The 22,924-nt window shown below is 39.1% G+C and overlaps 1 protein-coding gene across 4 annotated transcripts in view; it reads right to left on the reverse strand.

Annotated features, from left to right (window-relative positions):
• Nucleotides 1–22,924, reverse strand: part of SMYD3 (SET and MYND domain containing 3) — a 768,831-nt gene that overhangs the window by 140,035 nt on the left and 605,872 nt on the right. For all 4 annotated transcript variants that reach the window (XM_054694959.1, XM_054694960.1, XM_037510322.2 and 1 more), the window contains one exon: nt 16,968–17,078. In XM_054694959.1, the coding sequence (XP_054550934.1) occupies nt 16,968–17,078 (111 nt within the window). The remainder of the gene's footprint in view (nt 1–16,967; nt 17,079–22,924) is intronic.

Below are 22,924 nucleotides of genomic sequence, written 5' to 3' on the forward strand. Positions count from 1 at the left end.
CCAGAGAGGAAGGAGGGAGGGAGATAGGTCAAAGGGACTGACTGGTTAGTGGTGGATGGTGACTGGATATTTGGTGATGGCCATGGTGTGAAATATAGTTGCTGAGGTGAGAGACTATATACCTGAAACCTACACGGTGCGTAAACTAACACTACATTAATTTTTAAAAAAGGTTTGTGCACAGAACAAAGAACTCTCAAAACTCAATAAGAAAACACATAATAGGCAAAAGATTTGAGTAACTATAGCTATAAATAAGATATAAAGATCACAAATGCCCTCCAGTGTACAGGAACAAATATTTAGAACCCAAACGTCCTTCACTTGGTGAATGGATGAACAAAATGTGAAAGAGACACATAATAGAATACTACTTGGCAATAAAAAGAAACCAAATACTGAGACTATATATTTATATGTGTATGTCAAAATATCATGATGCATATCAAATGCATTATGTTAAGTGAAGGGAGACAGAATGAAATGGCTGCTTGGATCAATTTTGATGACATTCTGGAAAAGGTAAAGCTGTCACGGCAGAAAACAGATCAGGGATCAGCAGAGGCTGGAAGTGGGGGCCAAGGGGTGACTCCAAAACACTATGAGGGACCTGGGAAAGGGTGAAGGGACTGTTCTGTATCTAGTGGTGGCGGTGTTTGCAGACTGTATGTTTTTGTCAAAGCTCATAGTACTGTACACTAAAAAGGGTGGGTTTTACTGAGCACAAATTAAACTTCAGTATTTAAAGGAAATTTTATGTATTACTTATGAAAATATAGAGATAGCAAGGTAGAGTGGTTACAAGTATAGCCTCTGAAGTTAAAAGCCCCAGCTACCTCATCTGCAAATGGGAATAAGAGCAACACTGCCCTCATAAATTTGTGGAAATGAAGAAAGATGAGTTGTATAAATCACTCGGCAGAGTCCCTGGCACATACTAAGTGTTCCTAAAACTTTAGCAGGCATTAGAGTTTGTACTGTTCCCTGAGGAAGATCACCTCAATCTACAAGACTTCTTGAACACTGCGTGTCACACATCCGGTTAGGTATTGCGCCTACTAGCAGAGAATACATTCCTGTGTCACATTAGCTGCCATCACGGAATCTGTTGCCTGAGCTGGAGCTTCTTGTAGATCAAAAAGCAGAAGCAAAAAAATTTTAAGCAAGAATTGGAAATGTCTTCAGATGAAGTCATGTCACCAAAAATTGTACAGAGTTTCTATCCTACTGATGGGGTGGACTTTTGGACAAATAAGAGCCCCAGGAAGTTGCCTGTTCTCTGGGAGAAGGCAGTGCTGGAACACAACAGCTACAATGTTTATTTCCCAGCCAATTTTATAGTCCATTGCACCATGCCCAGAGCCTCTCCCAATATTTCACAGTAACACTGTAGATGGGATTAAGTGGTTATGAAGTCAATAAACTCTAGCATTAATGACAGCCAAAACTGTACTTACTCCAGGGAAAACCATTCTTCTGATTGTTTGGAGAAGTGCACATAGGTAACATGCAGTAATGCTAGGTTTTGACTACTTAAAAACTCATCCAAATGAGAACACACACACACACACACACACACACACACACAGGTTTTTATTCCTTTGCCAAATATTCCTAATTGTCCTGAAGATAATGTAATTCAGTTCGGATGAAAACTTTAGAAACAGGAAACACATTCTGCTTAGGTTGTTAAAACATGAAATATAAAACAAATTCAGAGCTGATTGGGCTCATCATCCCAATCATGACACATTTCTGCTTATAATTAATTTAGCAAAATAAAGAAAGACAACAGGGAAATAAAACCAAAACTTTGGCTTACTAATGACCTTTAAGTGATTGCTCATATTTCAAATCGACTCAATTTTTACCATAAAAATTTGCTCTTTAGCAGAGAACTCTCATTTCCTTTGAATACAGCTTTAACTCTCACAATCCTTTATTTCTTCTACAGTCAGTTTCTTCCTTCAGTTCAAGCCTGCCTCCCTTCACCACTATTACAGTTTTATGGTAACAGACTCATTGAGGCAGACTATGTACTGGAAGAGAGACGGTTCTCATACTGTGCCTGCACAAGTCCTTTGCAGGATGAGGGACTGCTTCAGAGCTCCACTCCATCACTCACTCATGGTGTGGAGGGTCTCAGAAGGAACCAAAGAAAGGTCGCTGTGGCAAAAGAGGATCTCTGAAAAGAGACTGAAGAAGTTAGACAAGAATTAATATTGTTTTATTTCTATGAAGAAAATAAGAGCAAGTGGGGCTCAGACTTGTACATTCAAGGAATGGTAAGTTTGTTGAACTTTTCACCCCTACACAGATATATATTAAACTATTTTCAGAATGGATACCTTTTCAGAAAGACTTTCCTCAACTTCCTGTCCCTAGATGGCCCATAATCAAAGAACATATACACCTCTGTTCCACAGATGGGTTAATAGTGGGTAACAGAGACACAGATGCTCAAAACCCTCAAGACAATTAGATCATTGTTTATCTTCACATTTTCCTTTGTCTTGAAAGACTTAAATTCTTACCTATGTACTTGAAAAGCAAACTGCAGACTTCCAATCAACATGTTGTAAGCTCAGACTTTGAAGTTCAGATTACAAATCATGGTAAGTAAAATATAAAAATAGAAGCTAAAAATAGTTATACTAACTCAAAAACAAGATAAACAACTTCCTGGGCCAAAAATAGAGCAGAAATGCAATGCAATATGCATTCTTGAAGCAAGGGCCTCAGGTCTGGAAGTTGGCGGTATTAGGCACAAGTTCAATTTTAGTGTTTGAAAGGGAATAAAAATGCTTCACACAGTAAAGGTGAGTAGAGTCAGCTATAAAGCCGATGAGGTGTCTCTTGTTTATTAAAAAAAGGCTTAAAAGATAGGGCTGATAATCTATCCCCCTAAGCTAACTATTTATAGGAAATTGTAGGTCTGAGAAGGTTAGGAGACAGAGATAGAGTCTCTCTACATATAGAGCCAAGCTGCACAGCACATACGTAACTGGATGAGCTACAGCCCATATCAGCGTGGGGAAAGCATCCAAATGCCATGAAGTCCTGATTATGAACTGGGATCTGGGAGGATCTGGGAGAGGCCACTACGAAGCTACCAAATAAAGGCATGAGCACATTAAATAAGTAAGGAACAAAAACAAAAAACTCTTCACTAAAATGAGCCTGTCACACACAATATCAAAACATTTAGTAAAATGCAATGCTTACAAAGATAATGAACCAACTGAAATATGATTTCATTCTGATATATAAAACTATGGTACTAGCTGATCAAGACTTCAAAAAAGTATGATCAGGATGCTCAAATAAATAACAGAGTAGCATACTTCAGATGTTCATCGTTTCTTATTATTAGTGAAATACAAATCAAAACAAGATACCACCTCACATGACAAATAGTACAAAAACGAAAATGGCATAATCTGAGTCTAGGTAAGAACTGTATGTAAGATGAATGAAAGTGAAGAAATTAAGGGCCTCCCCGGTGGTGCAGCGGTAGAGCGCTGGGTTGCAAAGCTGCCCGCGGCCTCTGCGGCGCCGGTTCAATCCCCGGCTGCTCCCCGGCCACTGGAGGAGGGTCCCACATGGCGTGCAGACCTCTCCTGCCGCCCGCTGCTCCCCTCAGCAGTGTGCTTGGGTCCTTCTGCCTGCTCTGCTCCCCGCTCTGGCTCTGGTGAATTCTCTCACCCTCCCGCGCTTCTGACTGTACCCAGTGCATGTCTAAACAAAACAAACAAATAAATAAATAAATAAAAAACATGCCTCTATTAAAAAAAAAAAAGAAAGTGAAGAAATTAAGACCAGTTCAACAATTAGAAGTTATGTCAGTAATCTAGGAATGATAAAAGAGGACTATAAATCAATAGACATTGTGCTTTAAAAGAAGGATCAAATGTTAAGGGTTTTAGGAATGCAAAGGCATTGTGATATGTAAGTAAAACTTTTTTGCAACAAGCCCTATGACTCTAAGGAAGTACGCGATATACTATCCGCAGACTCAAGGAAACGATCAATTCCATTTGTTCTGTTCTGCTTCTCCTGTCTTGGATTTCAACCTGAACCAATCTTAGCAGAAGCCAGATCATTCCAAAATTTACTTTAGGAGGTATATTTTATTTCTTCCAGAAAGTAAGCTGCTGCTGATTGCAAATGACAACTAGCAATACACATGCAAATATACCCACCATTAAAAGGCCTCTTGTCTTCCTAAAACAAGATATCATGTGAGTTCAATAACATGCAGAGATGGACATAGAATAAATATTGGTTTATGCAGAAACCTGTTGAGATGAATTTTCTGGGTTTCAAAAATATGCTTGAAAACTTTAAATCAAGAAACTGAAGTGAATTTAATTTTGAATTCATGATCTTTTGAGGCTGCACTTAGCTGAATTTACCTTTGCATTTTTTGCTCAAAGAAAACCAACAGCACAGACTTTTCAGAAGGAATGTTTATATCACTAAACAAAATATCTAGATAAGTGGACAACTGAAAATATAAATGATGAAATCATTGAAATCAAGTTTTTATTTTGATTTAATACCTACCTTACTCATTTCTACTAGGGAACATTTCAAGACATATGTTAATAGAGTTATAGACTAATCCCCTGGTATTACAGATGACAGAAAAAAAAAAAAAGAGAAGTTGAGTAATTTGCCCAAAATCATTCAATTTGTTAGATACAGTATAAACTCAAATCCTGTAGAGAAATCCAACACTTTTTTTATTCTTCAGGGTGGTCTATCTTTATTTTTTTTTTATTTTTTTTTTTTTTATAAATTTTATTGTTATATTCCCCATACAATTGCAGCCCCCCATTCTGACCCCAATCCCTCCCCTCCCGCCCCCCCCCCCCTAAAAGTGTCTCTGGTTCATAGTTTTTTGTTGATTTTGATTTTCACTTTCTTATAGTTATTCATTTTCCTGGTCCCTTATTTAAGTTTTCTAGATTCCTGCTATGAGTGAGACCATCCGGTATTTTTCTTTTTCTTTTTGGCTTATTTCGCTGAGCATGATCCCTTCCAGCGCCATCCATGTTGCTGCAAATTGCATGTGTTTATCTTTTTTGAATGCTGAGTAATATTCCATGGTATATATGTACCACATCTTCTTGATCCAGTCATCTATTTTTGGGCATTTGGGTTGTTTCCAAAGCTTAGCTATTGTAAACAGTGCTGCTATAAACATAGGGGTGCAGGTGTTCTTTGGAATTGATGTTTCTGTGTCCTTTGGGTAAATACCTAGGAGTGGAATTGCTGGATCATATGGAAGCTCTATGTTTAGTAGGTCCAGAAATCTCCACACAGCTCTCCACAGTGGTTGGACCAGTTTGCACTCCCACCAACAGTGCAGAAGAGTTCCTTTTTCTCCACACCCTCGCCAGCATTTGTTGTTGCTAGTTTTTTTAATATGTGCCATTCTCACTGGTGTGAGATGGTATCTCATGGTAGTTTTGATTTGCATTTCCCTGATGGCAAGTGATGTTGAACATTTTTCATATGCCTGTTGGACATTTGCATTTCCTCTTCAGAGAAGTTTCTTTTTAGCTCTTCTGCCCATTTTTTGACTGGATTATTTTCTTTGTTGTTGCTGAGTCTCATCAGCTCTTTGCAGATTTTTGTGATCAGTCCTTTATCATTAGTGTTGGGTGCAAAAATGTTCTCCCAGTTGGTGGGGTTTCTCTTTGTTTTTGTTATTGTCTCTTTTGCTGTGCAAAAGCTCTTTAATTTGATGTAGTCCCAGCTGTTTATCTTTGCCTTCACTATCACTGCTTTGGGTGATGTGTCTGTAAAGATGTCTTTGATGTGCAGATCACGTAGTGTTTCGCCTATATTTCCTTCTATATATTTTATGGTTTCAGGTCTTATGTCTAGTTCTTTAATCCATTTTGAGTTGATTTTTGTGTATGGTGTGAGGTAGTGGTCAAGCTTCATTCTTTTGCATGTAGCGACCCAGTTTTCCCAGCACCATTTATTGAACAAACTTTCTTTGCTCCAATGCATAGTCTTTGCTCCTTTGTCAAAGATTAGTTGACCATAAATCTGTGGATTTATTTCTGGATTTTCTATTCGATTCCATTGGTCTGTATGTCTGTTCTTGTTCCAATACCATGCAGTTTTGATGATTATGGCTTTGTAGTATAGTTTGAAGTCTGGGAGTGTAATGCCTCCATTCCCTTCTTTTTTTTTCAGGAGAGCTTTGGCTATTCGGGGTTTTTTGTGATTCCATATGAATTTCATCAATAATTGTTCTATTTCTTTGAAGAATGACATTGAAATTTTGATTGGAATAGCATTGAATCTGTATATTGCTTTTGGAAGGATGGCCATTTTAATAATGTTTATTCTTCCAATCCACGAGCAGGGGATGTCTCTCCATTTCTTTGTGTCTTCTTCTATTTCTTTTAACAGTGTTTTATAGTTTTCTTTGTATAGGTCCTTTATCTCTTTTGTTAGATTTATTCCCAAATATTTGATTTTTTTTGTTTCAATAACAAAAGGGATGGTTTTTTTGATTTCTTCTTCTTCAGATTTATTGTTTGTGTATAGGAAGGCTACTGACTTTTGCATGTTGATTTTGTATCCTGCCACTTTACTGAACTGATTGATGAGTTGAATTAGTTTTTCTGTGGAGTTTTTGGGGTTCTCTATGTATAATATCATATCGTCTGCAAATAGTGATAGTTTGACTTCTTCTTTTCCTATTTGGATTCCTTGGATGTCTTTCTCTTGTCTTATTGCCCTGGCTAGGACTTCCAGTATTATATTGAAAAGCAGTGGTGAGAGTGGACATCCTTGTCTTGTTCCAGATCTTAATGGAATTGCTTTCAGCTTTTCACCATTGAGAATGATGCTGGCTGTTGGCTTGTCATAGATGGCCTTTATGATGTTGAGGTATGTTCCTTGTATCCCAAGAATTTCAAGGGATTTTATCATGAATGGGTGTTGCACTTTGTCGAAAGCTTTCTCAGCATCTATTGATATTATCATATGGTTTTTATATTTCTTTTTGTTGATGTGTTGGATAACGTTGATTGATTTTCGGATGTTAAACCATCCTTGTGCCCCTGGAATGAATCCTACTTGGTCGTGGTGAATTATCTTATGGATACATTGTTGGATTCTGATGGCTAAAATTTTATTGAGGATTTTTGCATCAGTGTTCATTAGGGAGATTGGCCTATAGTTTTCCTTTTTAGTGTTGTCCTTGTTCGGTTTTGGTATTAGTGTAATGTTGGCTTCATAGAACGTGTTTGGTATTGTCCCTTCCTTCTCAATTTTTTGGAAGAGTTTGTGAAGGATAGGCACTAATTCGTCTCTGAATGTTTGGTAGAATTCATTTGTAAATCCATCAGGTCCTGGGCTTTTGTTTTTGGGGAGGTTTTTGATTACCATTTCAATTTCGCTAATTGTAATTGGTCTGTTTAGGTGTTCTATTTCTTCTTTATCTAGCTTTGGGTGATTGTAGAGTTGTAGGAATTTGTCCATCTCCTCTAGATTATTAAACTTATTTCCATATAACTGTTCATAGTAGTTACTGATTATTCTTTTGATTTCTGCTGTGTCCGTTGTGATTTCTCCTCTTTCATTGATGATCCTGTTTATTTGTGCTTTCTCCCTTTTTTCCTTTGTGAGCCTGGCTAGGGGTTTGTCTATTTTATTGATTTTTTCAAAGAACCAGCTCTTGGTTTCATTGATCTTTTGGATTGTTTTTTTAGTTTCAATTTCATTTATTTCTGCTTTGGTTTTTATTATTTCTTTTCTTCTACTGGTTTTGGGGTTTTTTTGTTGTTCTTTTTCTAGATCTTTGAGCTTCGAGATTAGGTTGTTTCTTTGAGTTCTTTCTTGTTTCTTGATGTGAGCTTCTATTGCTATATATTTTCCTCTTATTACTGCTTTTGCTGCATCCCATACATTTAGGATATTGGTGTCCTCCTTGTCGTTCAATTCAAAAAATTTTTTAATTTCTTCTTTGATCTCCTCATTAGTCCAGTGGTCTTCCAGTAGTGTGGTTTTTAATCTCCATGAGGTAGGAAAGTTCCTTGCCTTCTTTTTATGGTTTAGTTCTAGTTTGATGCCTTCATGGTCAGAAAAGATGGTTGGTATGATTTCAATCTTGGTGTATCTGTTGATGTTTGTCTTGTGCCCCAGTATGTGATCGATCCTGGAGAATGATCCGTGTGCGCTTGAGAAAAATGTGTACTCCGTTTTTTTGGGGTTTAGTGTTCTATAGATGTCTGTTAAGCCCAATTGCTCTAGGTCCTTATTTAGAGCTTTGGTTTCTTTACTTATTTTTTGTCTTGTTGATCTATCCATTGTTGATAGTGGTGTGTTGAAGTCTCCCACTACGTATGTGTTTTCTCTGATGTCTGTTTTCAGAGAAGACAACAGTTGTCTGATATATTTTGGTGCTCCTTCGTTTGGTGAGTATATGTTAATGAGTGTTATTTCTTCTTGAAGTATTGTCCCCTTGATCATAATGTAGTGACCATTGGGGTCTCTTTTTATCTTTTTGAGTTTGAAATCTGTTTTATCTGATATAAGTATAGCTGTTCCTGCTTTCTTTTTTGGCCCATTTGCTTGTAGGATTGTTTTCCATCCTTTGACTTTGAGCCTATTTTTATCTTTTGTAGCTAAATGTGTTTCCTGGAGACAGCAAAAGGTTGGGTTTTGTTTCTTAATCCAGGCTGCCACTCTGTGTCTTTTTATTGAAGAGTTTAGTCCATTTACATTTAGAGTTAATATTGATATGTTAACATCTGTATTTGCCATTGTGTTTGTCTTTCCTTTGATTTTATTTATTTATTCTTTTAATAACTTTTTTTTTTTTTTTGGCCTTCTTTCATTGTTATTCGTCCCTCTGAGGTTCTGGCTTTAGGACTCCTTGTAGTATTTTTTGGAGTGGGGGTTTAGTTGCAATGAAATTCTGGAGTTTCTGTTTGTCTGGGAAGGTCCATATTCTTTCTTCAAAGAGGAAGGAGAGCTTTGCGGGATAGAGTATTCTTGGTTGGCATCTGTTTTCTTGGAGTCTGTTGACTATGTCCCTCCACTCTCTCCTTGCCCGTAGTGTTTCTTCGGAGAAGTCTGATGTCAGCCTGATTGGCTTTCCTTTGAATGTTATCTGTTTCTTCCCTCTTGCCAGCTTCATTATTTTTTCCTTGTCCTGGATTCTTGGGAGCTTTACTATTATGTGTCTTGCTGTATTTTTTCTTTCGTCGTGGAAGTTTGGTGTTCTTCTTGCTTCTTGTATATCAATTTTCAGCTCCTTCTTCACATTTGGGAAGTTCTCTTCAATTATCTCTTTGAATATTTTCTCTTTTCCTACTTCTCTCTCCTCTCCTTCTGGTATTCCTATAACTCTTATATTTCCTTTCCTCATGGAGTCAGATAGTTCCCGAAGTCTTTCTTCATTCTTTTTCCTTCGTACTTCTCTTTCCTTTTCTGTTTTGGTTCTTTTTATTTCTGTGTCTTCAAGAGCACTTATTCGTTCTTCCATTTCATCAATTCTGCTTTCATTGCTTTTCCCAGAATTCTTTAGTTCTTCCACTAATTCTTTGATCTCCTGCATTTCTTTTACTTCCCCTTTTAGGGACTCAATTTCATTCTTCTGATCGTTGATTATTTTTCCCTTATCATTGTTTTCCTTTATGACTTCTGTCAGTTTTTTAATCACGGCATTTTTAAATTCTCTTTCTGGAAGGCTCAGAAGTTCTTCCAAGTTACTGTCGTTGCAATCTGGGGGCTGGTTTTCTTTTTGTGGTGTGCTTTTTCTCTGGAGAGTTGCTAGGTTGCGTGTGGTTCTTCTCCTCCCTACTGTCTGTTTTCTAATTTGCCGTATGCGTTGGGACACTGTGTTGTTGGGACTGGCCGGCATCTTGGGTGGGCTTCTCTTCTCCCCTCTGGTTCCTCCTGGAGTCATCTGTCAGTTTCAAGCAGTCTTTATTGGAGAAAGGTCCCTGTCCTAAAATGTCGATGTGGGGACACACTCCCTGTGCGCCTGGTCTGCCGCGGCGGTGGGTTCATGCTCCCCCTCTGGGCTTGGACTGCAGGCCAGAGGGGGTCTGGCGTGAGCGAACTTCCCCCGCTCACCTCTGGCTCCTGAGGAAGCCTTCTGCAGGTAGTCTTTACTGAAGAAATGTCCCTGTTCTAAAATGGTGATGTGGGACACACTCCCTGCGCGTCCGGTGTCAGGCACACTCTTCTGCGTGCCTGGTCTGCCCTGGCTGTGGGTGCTCGCTCTCCCTGTGGGCTCAGACTACTTGTTCAGAAGGGGCCGGGTGTGGGCTAACTCCCCAGCTGGCCACTAGTTCCTTCAGGAGCCTGTGCTGTCTACAAGTCGCTAGGTGGTGTCAAAGATCTCTCCTAGAGCCCTTGGGGAGCTGATTTTCCACGCTGTGGGACAGGGAGCAAAGCGGGGATGGTAGGGTACACCTCAACGGCTTTGGGGTGCTGTGTCTGCCTTGTGCCCCACCGTCGTGGGGAACCCACGCCCCTAATTTCGTGCCCCGGGTCTCAGTTCCAAAGCCCTCAGTTCCAGGACGCGGGCTGTAGCCCAGTTCAGTGGCGCGGGAAGGGCGCCTTTTGCACCGCTCCCGTGCCTGGGCGCCTGGTTCCTGCTTACTCAGGGAGGGACCTTCACCTCAGTGAGGACCTCCGCGCCTCCCCGCAAGCCTAGGTCGTCTCCCAAGCCTAGGTCGCAGGCGCGGGGACCTGGGCAGCCGCGATCCTGGTCTGCACTTGCTTTTCAAGCGCGCCAGGCGCGCCGCTATCCGCGCCAGCTTACCGGCAGCCCGGGCTGTGTGCGCGTCTCCCAGGGTCTTTGTTCTTCTCTAATGGCGCCCGGAGCCGTTCGCTCACCGCCGAGGCGAATCCTGCAGGGTTCTCCACAACTCCCGTTCACGGGGTGTGGTGGCTGAAATAGTTCCTTTCCACTCACAGTCCCGCTTGCTGTGTCCGTTTTTCTTGTTGGCCGTTTTGGTTTGTTGTTTCCTCCTCTCTGCCGGTCGGAGAGTGCCGCCTCTGTGGGCGGGGGAGGGGAGCAGGGTTCTGCCAGGGTGGTCTATCTTTAATATAATATCTGTGATGGTTAACGTTATGTGTACTTGACTAAGCCACAGGGTGGTCCAGATATTTGATCAAATATTATTCAGGGTGTGTATATGAGGGAGTTTTGGGATGATATTAACATTTGATGATGATATTAAAATTTGATGATGATATTAACATATTAACTCAATGGATTGAGTAAAGAAGATTGTCCTCTCTAATGTAGGTTTGGGCCTCAACCTAGTAAGTTGAAGATCTGAATGGAACAAAAAAGCTGATCCTATCATAAGAAAGAGGGAGGTCCAATTCATCTATTTTTGGGCATTTGGGTTGTTTCCAAAGCTTAGCTATTGTAAATAGTGCTGCTATAAACATAGGGGTGCAGGTGCTCATTGGAATTGATGTCTCTGTGTCCTTTGGGTAACCATGGAATATTACTCAGCATTCAAAAAAGATAAACACATGCAATTTGCAGCAACATGGATGGAGCTGGAAGGGATCATGCTCAGCGAAATAAGCCAGAAAGAAAAAGGAAAATACCGGATGGTCTCACTCATCGCAGGAATCTAGAAAACCTAAATAAGGGACCAGGAAAAAGAATAACTATAAAAAAGAAAATATCAAAATCAACAAACAACTATGAACCAGAGACACTCTATGGGGGGTGAGGGGCGTGGAGAGGAGGGATAGGTGTCAAAATAAGGGGGTTGTAATTGTATGGGTAATATAAAAAATAAAATAAAATAAATCTTAAAAAAAAAAGGGAAGGAACTCTTCCTGCCTGACTGCCTTCAAGCTGGGACATCAAGTTTTTCATATCTTTGTTCTCAAATTGAAACACAGGCTCTTTCTGGCCCTTAAGTCTGCCAGCTTTATGACTACAACATAAACCATGAGCTCTCTTGAGTCACCTGCTTGGTGGATGCAGATCTTGGGACTGTCATATGAACCAAATCTTTAATAATAAATCTCTTTTCATGCACATTCATCTTGTTGCTTTTCTTTCTCTGGCGAATCCTCATACAATATTAAATAAACCTTTAGCTCAAAGGAGGAAATAAAATGGTCTCAATGAATATGGTAGACACCGTAGATCACTCAAAAGTCATTGCAGTCTACTTCTCCTTATCTTCCTCTAGTATAAAGGCTGAAACTAAAATGCAGTTTCCTTGCTGTTCTATAGTTAAAGGCAGTCATGTGACACCATTCTGAAAAATAAGATTAAAGTGGAAATCTTTGGGAGGGTTTTTCTTTATTCTTTGAATTTTATTACTCCTTTAAGCTTAGAGTTTGGAATACACACTGCCTGGGGTGGAGGCCACAGTGACAATGAGGACAAAAGACACGTACTTGGGTGGCTAAGGAAGAAAACTAAGGAATCTGGGTCTGTGAAGAGGTCTAGGAAGAGATCTATAAGGATTTGCTCTGATCTTGGTCTGCTTCTCCAAAAGTTTTGAAACAAACACACCACACCTAGTTTTAATTAGGTTATCTGTTATTTATTATCAAAACCTTTCCTAGTATATGATTGTAGCCAAGACTTCAACTATAATAATAAGCCAGAAGTACACATGACTCTAATTTTAATAAAATATAGCCATTTGTTGAAGAAATTTTTGAATACCTGTCATATAGATGGCACATAAGAGGCACTATCCAAAATCCTACCCATTCCCAACAAATGATGTGGTTAGAAAGCTAGCTTATTGCTTGCCATTCAGGATTATAGGCTGGGGAAGAAACCCAGGCAATCACTCAAGGCATGTATGTGAAGTGCAAAAGAATAACACCAAAGTGGATTAAATCTTGGAGAGCTTTCCCATGAATTCACTTCTTTCTAAAAGCTCTTAGAAAAACTAATCATGTTGACTAACACCTGCATCAATAGAAGTGCTCATGGACCTTTCTCATGCAGTGAAAGCACTGATGCTGGGACTAGAAATCCAGGTAGTTATAGAATTGTGGCATTGTGGAAGGAGTACCAGACTTAGTCAAAAATCTGAGTTTAAGACTTGGTACTGCCACTTTTTCCTTCATTCTGTCCCAGAGGCATATTTTTGAACCTTCCTGAGTTCTGTTCCCTAATAATAAATTAGAGTTCAAATGAGATAATGCTTAGAAAAGAGTTTATATAAATATGAACCACTTCAAAAGTAATATTTCATCAGATAACCTGATTATGTATAAACTAAAAGTAAACAGCTTCAAAATGAGAAAGGTTCAAAATAATAAAACTTCATTCATCTTCATGGCATTGATAGTGGTTCTTCCTCCTTTTCATAGTAAAAGTTACTAGATAATTGATCTCCATTCACTGTTACAGAAGCACAGAATACATTTTAAAGAAATAAAAACTAACAGATAATATGGCAATAACACATCCTCATATACCAATGATCACCCTAAATGTAAATGGACTGAATTCATCAATCAAAAGGCAGAGTGGCTGAATTGAATCAGAAAACAAAACCCAACTTCCTGCTGTATCCAAGAGATCCATCTGAGCTCCAAAGATACAGAGTTGAAGAATAATTAAAAAAAAAAATTTGAAAACAATCCAGACAGCCATATTTATATCAGATAAAATAGACTTTCAGTTACTTAAGATGATGAGACACAGAGATGGACACTATAAAATGATTAAGGGAACAAAATATCAGAAATACATAATGCTCATCAATGTAGATACACCTAACAAAGGAGTATCAAAATACATAAGGCAACTATTAGCAAATCTGAGACTTTAACACCCCTCTTTCACCAATGGACAGATCAACTAGAGAGAAAATTAATATGAAAACAACAGCCTTAAACAAAAATTAGACTATATAGGTTTAACAGACCAAAACCCAAAAAATCTGAGTGCACATTCTTCTCAAGCACACATGGAACATTCTCAAGGACAGTTCACATGTTGGGTCACAAAGAAAATGTCAATAAATTCATGAAGAATGAAATCATATCAAGTATATTTTCTGATCACAATGGTATCAAAGAAGAAATCAGCCAAAAAAAAAGTACCTCTAATACATGGTGATTAAACAACACATTACTGAACAACAATTAGATAAATAAGAAAATCAAAGAAGAAATTAAAAAATACCTGGAAATGAATGAAAATGAAGACATAACTTCAAAATTTATGGGACACAGCAAAGACAGCACTACAAGGGAAGTATATAGCAATATAGGCCCAAATCAAGAAACATGAAAAAGCTCAAATAAAAAACCTTACCTCTCCCTTTTAACTACTAGAAAATGAAGAATAAACAAACCTGAATACCAGTAGAAGAATGGAAATAATAAAAATTAGAGCAGAAATAAATGAAATAGAAATAAAAAAGATAATCCAAATGATAAATGAAACCAAGAGCTGGGTTTTTAGGGGAAAAAATAAACAAACCTTTAGCTAGATTCACTAAAAAAAAAGGGAGAAAACTCTAATAAATCTAATCAGAAATGAAAAAGAAGTTACAACAGATATTTTAGAAATACAGAGAAGAAGATTACTATAAACATCTACAAGTCAGATAACTGAATAACTTAGATGAAATGGACAAATTCTCAGAAATCTATAATCACCAGAGACTGAATCAGGAAAAAAAAAAAAAAACCTGAACAGAGCTATCACAAAGAAATTGAAACAGTAATTGAAGTCTCCCCAAAGACAAAAGCCCAGGCCAATGCGGTTTTACTAGCAAGTTCTATAAAACTTTCAAAAACAAACTAATACCTATCCTTTTCAAATCCTTCAAAAAATGAAAAAGAGGGAAAGCTTCCAAATACATTCCGTGAGATCAATATCACTGGGATATCAAAATCAGACAAAGACATGACAATAAAAGATAATTACACATTGATATCATTGATGAACATAGATGCAAAAATTCTCAACAAAATCTTAGCAAAATGAATTTAAAAATGCATCAAAAGGATTATACAATACAGTGGAGTAGGATTTATTCCAGGGACACAAGATTGTTCAACATCTAAAGATCAATGTGATTCACCACATCATCAAAAGGAAAGATCAAAAATATAAGATCATATCAATAAATGCAGAGAAAGCATTTGACAGGACTCAACATCCATTAATGATTAAAAAAATGGAAAAAATGGAGATAGAGGGAACATAACTAAGCACAATAAATGTGATAGATAAGAAACCCACAGCCAACATCAGACTGAACAATGAAAGACTGAAAGCTTTTCCTCTAAGATCTGGTACAAATAAGGATGCCTACTCTCATCACTACTATTCAACATAGTATAGGAAGTCCTAGCTAGAGCAATTAGGCAAGAGAAGGACAAAAAAAAGGAATCCAAATTAATGAAGAAGTGAAACTATCAATTTTTTCAGAAGACCTTATAATGTACATAGAAAACCCTAAAGATTCCACGAAAAACTAATTGAAAAAATGAATCAATATAGTAAATGGCAGGGTACAAGATGAATTTACAAAATCACCTGAATTTCTATATGCAAACAATGAGCTAGAAGAAACAGATATCAAGAAACCATATTGATAATCACATTAAGAAGAATTAAATATCTAGGAGTAAACAAAGGGGGTAAAGGACCTACACAATGAAAACTACGAGACTGTTAAAAAAAAATAGAAGCCCTTATTATAATTAGTCTTTTTCCTGGTCCCTTATTTAAGTTTTCTAAATTCCTGCTATGAGTGAGACCATCCAGTATTTTTCTTTTTCTTTCTGGCTTATTTCGCTAGCATGATCCCTTCCAGTTCCATCCATGTTGCTGCAAATGGCATGAGTTTATCTTTTTTGATTGCTGAGTAATAGCAAAAATCAAAATCAACAAGCAACTATAAACCAGAGACACTCTACTGGGCCAGGGAGGAGGAGGGAGTAGGATCAAAACAAGGGGGGTAGGAATTGTATGGGGACTATAACAAAGATGAAAATGCATATATTGTGCAAAAATGAAAAGTGATGTAAGAATTATATAAAATAAAATTTAATTTAAAAAAAAGATTACTTCAAAACTGAAAAAAAAAATAGAAGTCACAAAATAATAGAAAGACATGTCCTGCTGATGGATTGGAATAATTGTTAAAATGGTCATCATCCCCAAAGCAATGTACAGATTTCATGAAATCCCTATCAAGGCTCTAACTGCATTTTTCACTGAACTAAAACAAATGAACAAACATCACTGGAGTGCACAGAACTTCAGTAGAACAAAAGACCCCCAAGTAGCCAAAAAAATTCTGACCAAAATAAAAGGAAGAATGGTGGTATCACATTGCTAGTCCTCAAACTATATTAAAAAACCTATAGTAATAAAAACAGCATGGTACTGTAATAAAAGCAGACACAGGGACCAATGAAATAGAATTGAGAGCCCAGAAATCAACCCACACAACTATGGCCATTTGATCTACCACAAAGGAACCAAAGTATACACTGGGGAAAGGAAAGTCTCTTCAACAAAGGGTGGACAGCCACATGCAAAAGAATGAAATTAGATCATGATCTTACAACTTACAGAAAAATTTACTCACAATAGATTAAAGACATGGATCTAAGACCTGAAACTACAAAATACATTGATGTAAATATAGGCAAAACAGTTCATGACATTGGCTTCAGAGATATCTTTGTGGAGATTAGTAATCTGGGCCCTACTATCCTTTAATTACTTATTTGATGCCTACATTCTTTCTAGACTCTAACTTCATGTGTGCTTCTCTGAGATTATATCTCTTGTGCTTGGTGGACAATAAAAGTTCCAGGAAACAAAATACATGCAGTACAATGCACAATTGTGTTCACCTTTATTTGCTACCATAGATAAATGAAGTGAAAGTAGAGATCTCTGAAAGATTATTGCAGTATTTCCTGGAGCTATTCCAAATGTGTTCCATACAACATACCTTGTCCTGAGTTTGGCAACGGAAACAGTCACAGTCAAAACAGTATTGGTCCCTCAGCTGCTTCCGGCGCTCCTCGCTGGTCATCAGCATATCCAGATAGCAGATGGTGAGCTGTAGAAGTCAAAGGGAAGGAAGAGATCAAAAGGCAATCCCACGTGCTTGTTTTCTGTAACAGTTATTGCTATTGCCAATTATAAGTGTAAAATATTTCTATTATACACCAAAACGTGTATAATACACCAAAACGCAAGATACAAGATACCACTTACAATACCTCTATCCAACCAGTCAAATATAAAAATTTTAATGTATTATCATCTGGTCTTTGTTATGTGGTGAAATTAAGTGTATCATTTATTTTAAAGAAATGGGCTTGTGGCCACTATACACTTTTGTGCCATGCCTTTCATTCATTAGATATCAAAATACCAAAAGCTATCTTATGTTGAGTATTAATAAAATTCGGTGATAAATACTATAATCACAGGCAATTAGAGAAGTTATATTAATTAACCCTGGCAATCAAATGCGTGGCAGATCATGTAGCCAAATTGTTCCTAAGTCTTAATCAATTCTACAGTTGCCTCATAGAATTCAGGGTCAATCAAATTTAGTATCTTTGAATTAATAGACAGTTCTCTTATTTGTGGCTAGATTTATAAAAGCAGAATGATTTCAAAATGTGGAGACTATATCTTCAGAAGGCAGTCATTGATGGAGGCTCTTAAGTAGATCCTAGAAATCTGACTATATAAATGAGGATAAGGGATGGGGAGGGTGGAGGGTGGGGAACAATGGGAGGAGGGAAAGGACAATGGTGGAAAATTATGGGTGCTCTGGTGATGGGTGGGGTAACATAAATCATATGTGGTGTTGTAAACTAATGTTACCCCAATAAAAAAGTAAGACCAAAAAGCGAATTTCCTTGAATCCTTTCAAATACAGTTACTGGGCCTTCCCTGAGATGCTGAATGATCACGGATGAGAGGGCATTTCAGGGACTCCTCAGGTTTCTCTTTAGCCCGAAGGTCTTCAGGCACATTGTGCCTAGATCTCTTATGCATTGAAGTCTAATTCAAAACGTACAAAATAGAACTGCCAATCCCCTCCTAACCTGCTCCATCTCAGTCAGAGCTGCCCAATCTCAGCCAACAGTAATTAAACTTCTTTGTTATCCACACTGAATCCTCACTTGTCCTTGAATTCTCATACCCCTTCAATCCACCAGAAAATTCTGCAGTCTCAACCTTAAAAATATATGTAGAACCAACCACTTTCTATCTTTTCCAACATTACCATCCTGATCTGCGTCAGCATCATCTCTTGCAAGTCTCAAAACTGGTCTCCTGCTTCCCCCCTGAGTCCCTGCACTCCACTCTTCTACTCAGGTTGGATTAAATCTTCCCTCTGTTCAAAATGCTCTAGAGGCTTTCACTTTTGCTTAGATTAAAGATCAAGTCCTGTGTCGTTCCTGGAGAGCTGTTAAAGTCCAAGGTGTGGGTTTAGTCTATGATAAAATGAGTAAAGAAATGCAAAGGCAATCTCCAGAAACTTTTATAGCAATTTGATAGAGGAAGTTTATATTAATCAATAATAAAACAGTGGGTTTTACTTCTATGTTTTTTAAGTTTCATGTTTTTCCAGTAATTTATTTTTATTAAATATTACAATAATATCACTCTATAATAGATTAGAAAAATACAAAACAAATTGGTCCTTCATCACAAGTAGGGAGACAGGCAGTGGTGTCATGTAATTCAGACCTGTTTCCTCTCTAATCTCATCTTCTCTCTCTTCCTTCCGACTGCTCCAGACAGCCTACTCTCCTCTGTCTTCACACACACTCCCCCCATCAAGGTCTATGAACTGGCTGTTTCCTCTGCCTTTCCCCCAGACCAACAATGGTGCCCTCTCTCTACTCCCTTTTGTGTTTTAGTCAAATCTCACTTTCTTTTTTTTTTTTTAATACAAGGAGCTGGGGTTACAGGCCAGAGGCGCAGGAGGGTGAGAGGATTCACCAGCGACAGAGTGGGGAGCAGAACAGTCAGACTGACAAAATACACTGCTGAGGGGAGCAGCGGGCAAGACAGGAGAGGTCTGCGGCACCATGTGGGAATCTCCCTGGCTGGCAGGGATCGAACCCGCACTGTTGAGGCTGCAGACAGCTTCATAGCACGGCGCTCAACCGGCTGTGCCACCAGGGAGGCCCCCAAATCTCACTTTCTCATTGACATTTGCCTAACTACCCTACTTAAAACAGTAATCTGATTCACACTCTACCCCAGGACTCCAAAGTCCCTCATTCTTCTCTAGCTTTTTACTTCTCTGTAACGTACATTCAGTTGTAACATCCTGAGGAAATTACTTCTTTATTTGCTTTTACATGTAGAAAGTAATTATGGGGCTATGTGTGGAGGTTGAAGAATGGGAAATTGCAGGCAAGGAAGAAGGCAGGATTATCCATTGAAGATGACAAAACTCCCTAAAGCAAAAACACATGGAGTATGTGGTTTTCTTAGTCTCAAAAGAAAGCATTTCATATCTACAAGCATGATCTTACTTGTTTGAAAGCACAGTGGGGCAGAGAAGACTGGCCTTTTTGACATAAAAATGCAGCCTCATGTGCGAGATCTCCCTAAGGCCATCAGTGGATAAAGAGGCCTTGGCTGGACAGCCAGAGATGTCAAATCCAGCCTGGCCATCACCAGGGTGACAGAGACTACAGTCTGATCTGTCTGGCAGACTCTATATATACCACTCCACAAAAAGCCAAAAGCACCTGCTCTAAGAAATGTAGAGAGCAATATTATTCACATCTGCCGTGTGCTGGGCTTTCACCCAGCAAGGCAGTATGAGACAGGAAAGGCAGCATAGATGCATCTCAGGTTTGCTCCCACATCTCTAGATTCAAGACACAACTGCTCCCAGGGGGCTGTAAGTGAGACTAGCCTCTTAAAGGAGCTGCTGCAGCACCATCAAACTCGAATACTTAAGTCCATGCTAAACAATGTTCTGTGACAACTGGGTTCCTTCAGCTGAGATCACAGTCACTTTTTCATTTCCTAAATCTTTCATTTTGTGACCTGAAGCCAGGGTTGCCATTGAGATGCAAAGGGCCATCAGATTAGGCAGTTACTTGGGTGTATAGAGCACATTATGTTCCAAATTCGCAATATCCAATTTTGAAGCTCACTTTTAGAAATAGCCTATTAGTGAGTTTGGACAGTCACACATTCGTCTTGTATTATCAAGATCTCAGCCCCAGTTTTCTTATACAAAGAGAGTTGATAAAATGAGCTGATCTCTATGCTCCCTCTTGGGTTAAACTCTAAGACCCTAATTCTTAATTCAGCCCAATGGCTTTCCATCAACAGCCCCAGTGACTAGAGCAGATCAATAGGAAGTAATTATTGGGGGATTACAATGTGCCCCAGGTGATGCTAACGAATTCAGGGCTTGCCGTACCAGAGAAATAAGCTTGACTAAACCAAGACTTGATTACAAGGGCCAAACTCTTGAGTGCTCATGCCAGGCAGTGAATGGGCAACAGGAGACTAGTTGTTTCATTTACCCCAATAAATAGACTCTTACAGTCTCCCTCGGTAACCTGTAACTGCTGTAACCATTACCCCGACTATGCAACGGTTTTCTAACTAGCCTCCCTGCTGACTTCAGTCTTCCCTTTATCTTCTAAACAGCTTTCAAGAAATCTTAAAAATCACATCTGGGACCTCCCTGGTGGCACAAGGGGTTAAGCACAGCACTGTGAGGCTATCCACAGCCTCTGCAGCAGAAGTTCCATCCCCGGCCGGCCAGGGAGCTGCCCACACGGCGCGACAGACCTCTCCTGTTTCTCCTGCTGCTCCCCTCAGCAGTGTATTTCAGTCGGTCTGCCTGTTCTGTTCCCCATTCTGTCTCTGGTGAATCCTCTCACACCCCGCACCTCTGGCCTGCACCCCAGTTCTTGTATGCATAAATAGATAAATCTTTTTTTAAAAAATCACATCTGGGACTTCCCTGGTCATGCAGTGGGTTGAGCGCATTGCTGTCCACAGCCTCTGTAGCGCCCGTTTGATTCCTGGCCAGCCAGGCTCTCCTGTCTGGCCTGCTGCTCTCCTCAACAGTGTATTTCAGTCAGTCTGCCTGTTCTGTTCCCCGCTCTGTCTCTGGTGAATCCTCTCACCCTCCCGTGCATCTGGCCTGTACTTCAGTTCTTATATAAATAAATAAATCTTTAAAAATAAATAAATAAATAAATGGGATCTTTTTTAAAAATCACATCTGATCATGACATTTCTCTCCATGAAGATTTTTTATGGTTTTTCATTCCCCATCGGATAAAGGCACACAGATTTCCCCAACTGACCCTTGTCTGCCACTTTAGTCTCAGCATCTCTCCCTACACCCTACAATCTTCATACTTATATACATCAAGACTCCTCTAAAAAAAATGCACCCCACACCAATGTGTACAGGACACGGCAGCCTTAGCTAGCCAATGTTCTCTGCTCTACTCTCAACTTACTCAGAACTTCCTCTTCCTTCAAGCTTGGCCAAATATGCATCTCCCAATGAAAATTGTCCCATTCTCCCCTTTGTGACTTTTTCCATGCCTTTGAGGTTTGTAAAATGCACGGTATCAAAGCTATCACTCTTTTTTTTTTTTTTTTTTTAAAGATTTATTTATTTATTTATACAAGCACTGGGTACAGTTAGAGGCGCCGGAGGGTGAGAGAATTCACCAGAGCCAGAGCGGGGAACAGAACAGGCAGACTGATGAAATACACTGCTGAGGGGAGCAGCGGGCGGCAGGAGAGGTCTGCGCGCCACGTGGGACCCTCGCTGGTGGCCGGGATCGAGCAGGTGCTGCAGAGGCTGCGGGCAGCTTCACAGCCCAGTGCTCAACTGCTGAGCCCACAGGGGAGGCCTAAAGCTATAGCTCTTAATAGCTAAAAAAGTCTTATTCATATGTTTTGGGGGGGGAAATCCAGAGGACTATCTGGCAATCATGCTAGATTTTACCAGTCAAAAATTTAAAACTTTATTAAAGATTCATTAACTTGCCAGTTTTGATGGAGAATCTGTTCACTAAATGTAGGGCTCATTTAGTGGGAACATTTCTATGACACTTTGCTATTGAACAGTGGATGCCTTAATGGGATAGGACAAAATTACATTAAAATATTAATGCCACTGACCATTGTTTTGTCATTTTAGTAGAGTTCTTATGGGAAATATAGCAAATCATTTGCAATGTTAGAGTAATAACATGAAAGAGATTTGCTGGATATTGAATATATTGCTTACTTGAAAATTTCAGGGCAAAATGAACCCCTATTCTATGATGGCTCATATTTTCATTATGTACAATTGACTGGATAATAAAGCAATATTAAAATTAAACTTCATTTTCATCTGGAATTACAGCGACACAATTATAAACTAGTTCTAATTCTGAATTTTTTTTAAAGATTTATTTTTATACAAGAACCGGGGTACAGGCCAGAGGTATGGGGGGTGAGAGGATTCACCAGCGGGGATCAGAACAGGCAGACAACCGAAATACACTGCTGAGGGGAGCAGCGGGAATGACAGGAGAGGTCTGCTGTGCCATGTGGGTTGCTGCCTGGCTGGCCAGGGATCGAACCCGTGCTGCAGAGGGTGTGGACAGCTTCACACTGCTGCACATATCCCGCTGTGCCACCAGGAAGGCCCTGATTCTGAATTTTAAAAATAGATAGAAAAATATCATTTCTTTTTAGAATTAAACCTTGGTGTTTTTCTTGTTTCTTCTCTTTGTCACACTCTTAAAGCTATTCAATTATCAAATCCCATTTGTTTTAGCTTCTAAATATTATATACTTCACATCACCCATCATGAGCCTACAACCGAATTCCATCTGCCATCAGGCCACTATTGTCGACTCTTGCTTGGATTACCATATCAGCCTGACCCT

The sequence above is a fragment of the Talpa occidentalis genome, unplaced genomic scaffold, assembly GCF_014898055.3.
Source record: "Talpa occidentalis isolate TD23 unplaced genomic scaffold, MPIMG_talOcc4v2.1 talOcc4.14, whole genome shotgun sequence".
Taxonomy (NCBI): Eukaryota; Metazoa; Chordata; class Mammalia; order Eulipotyphla; family Talpidae; genus Talpa; species Talpa occidentalis.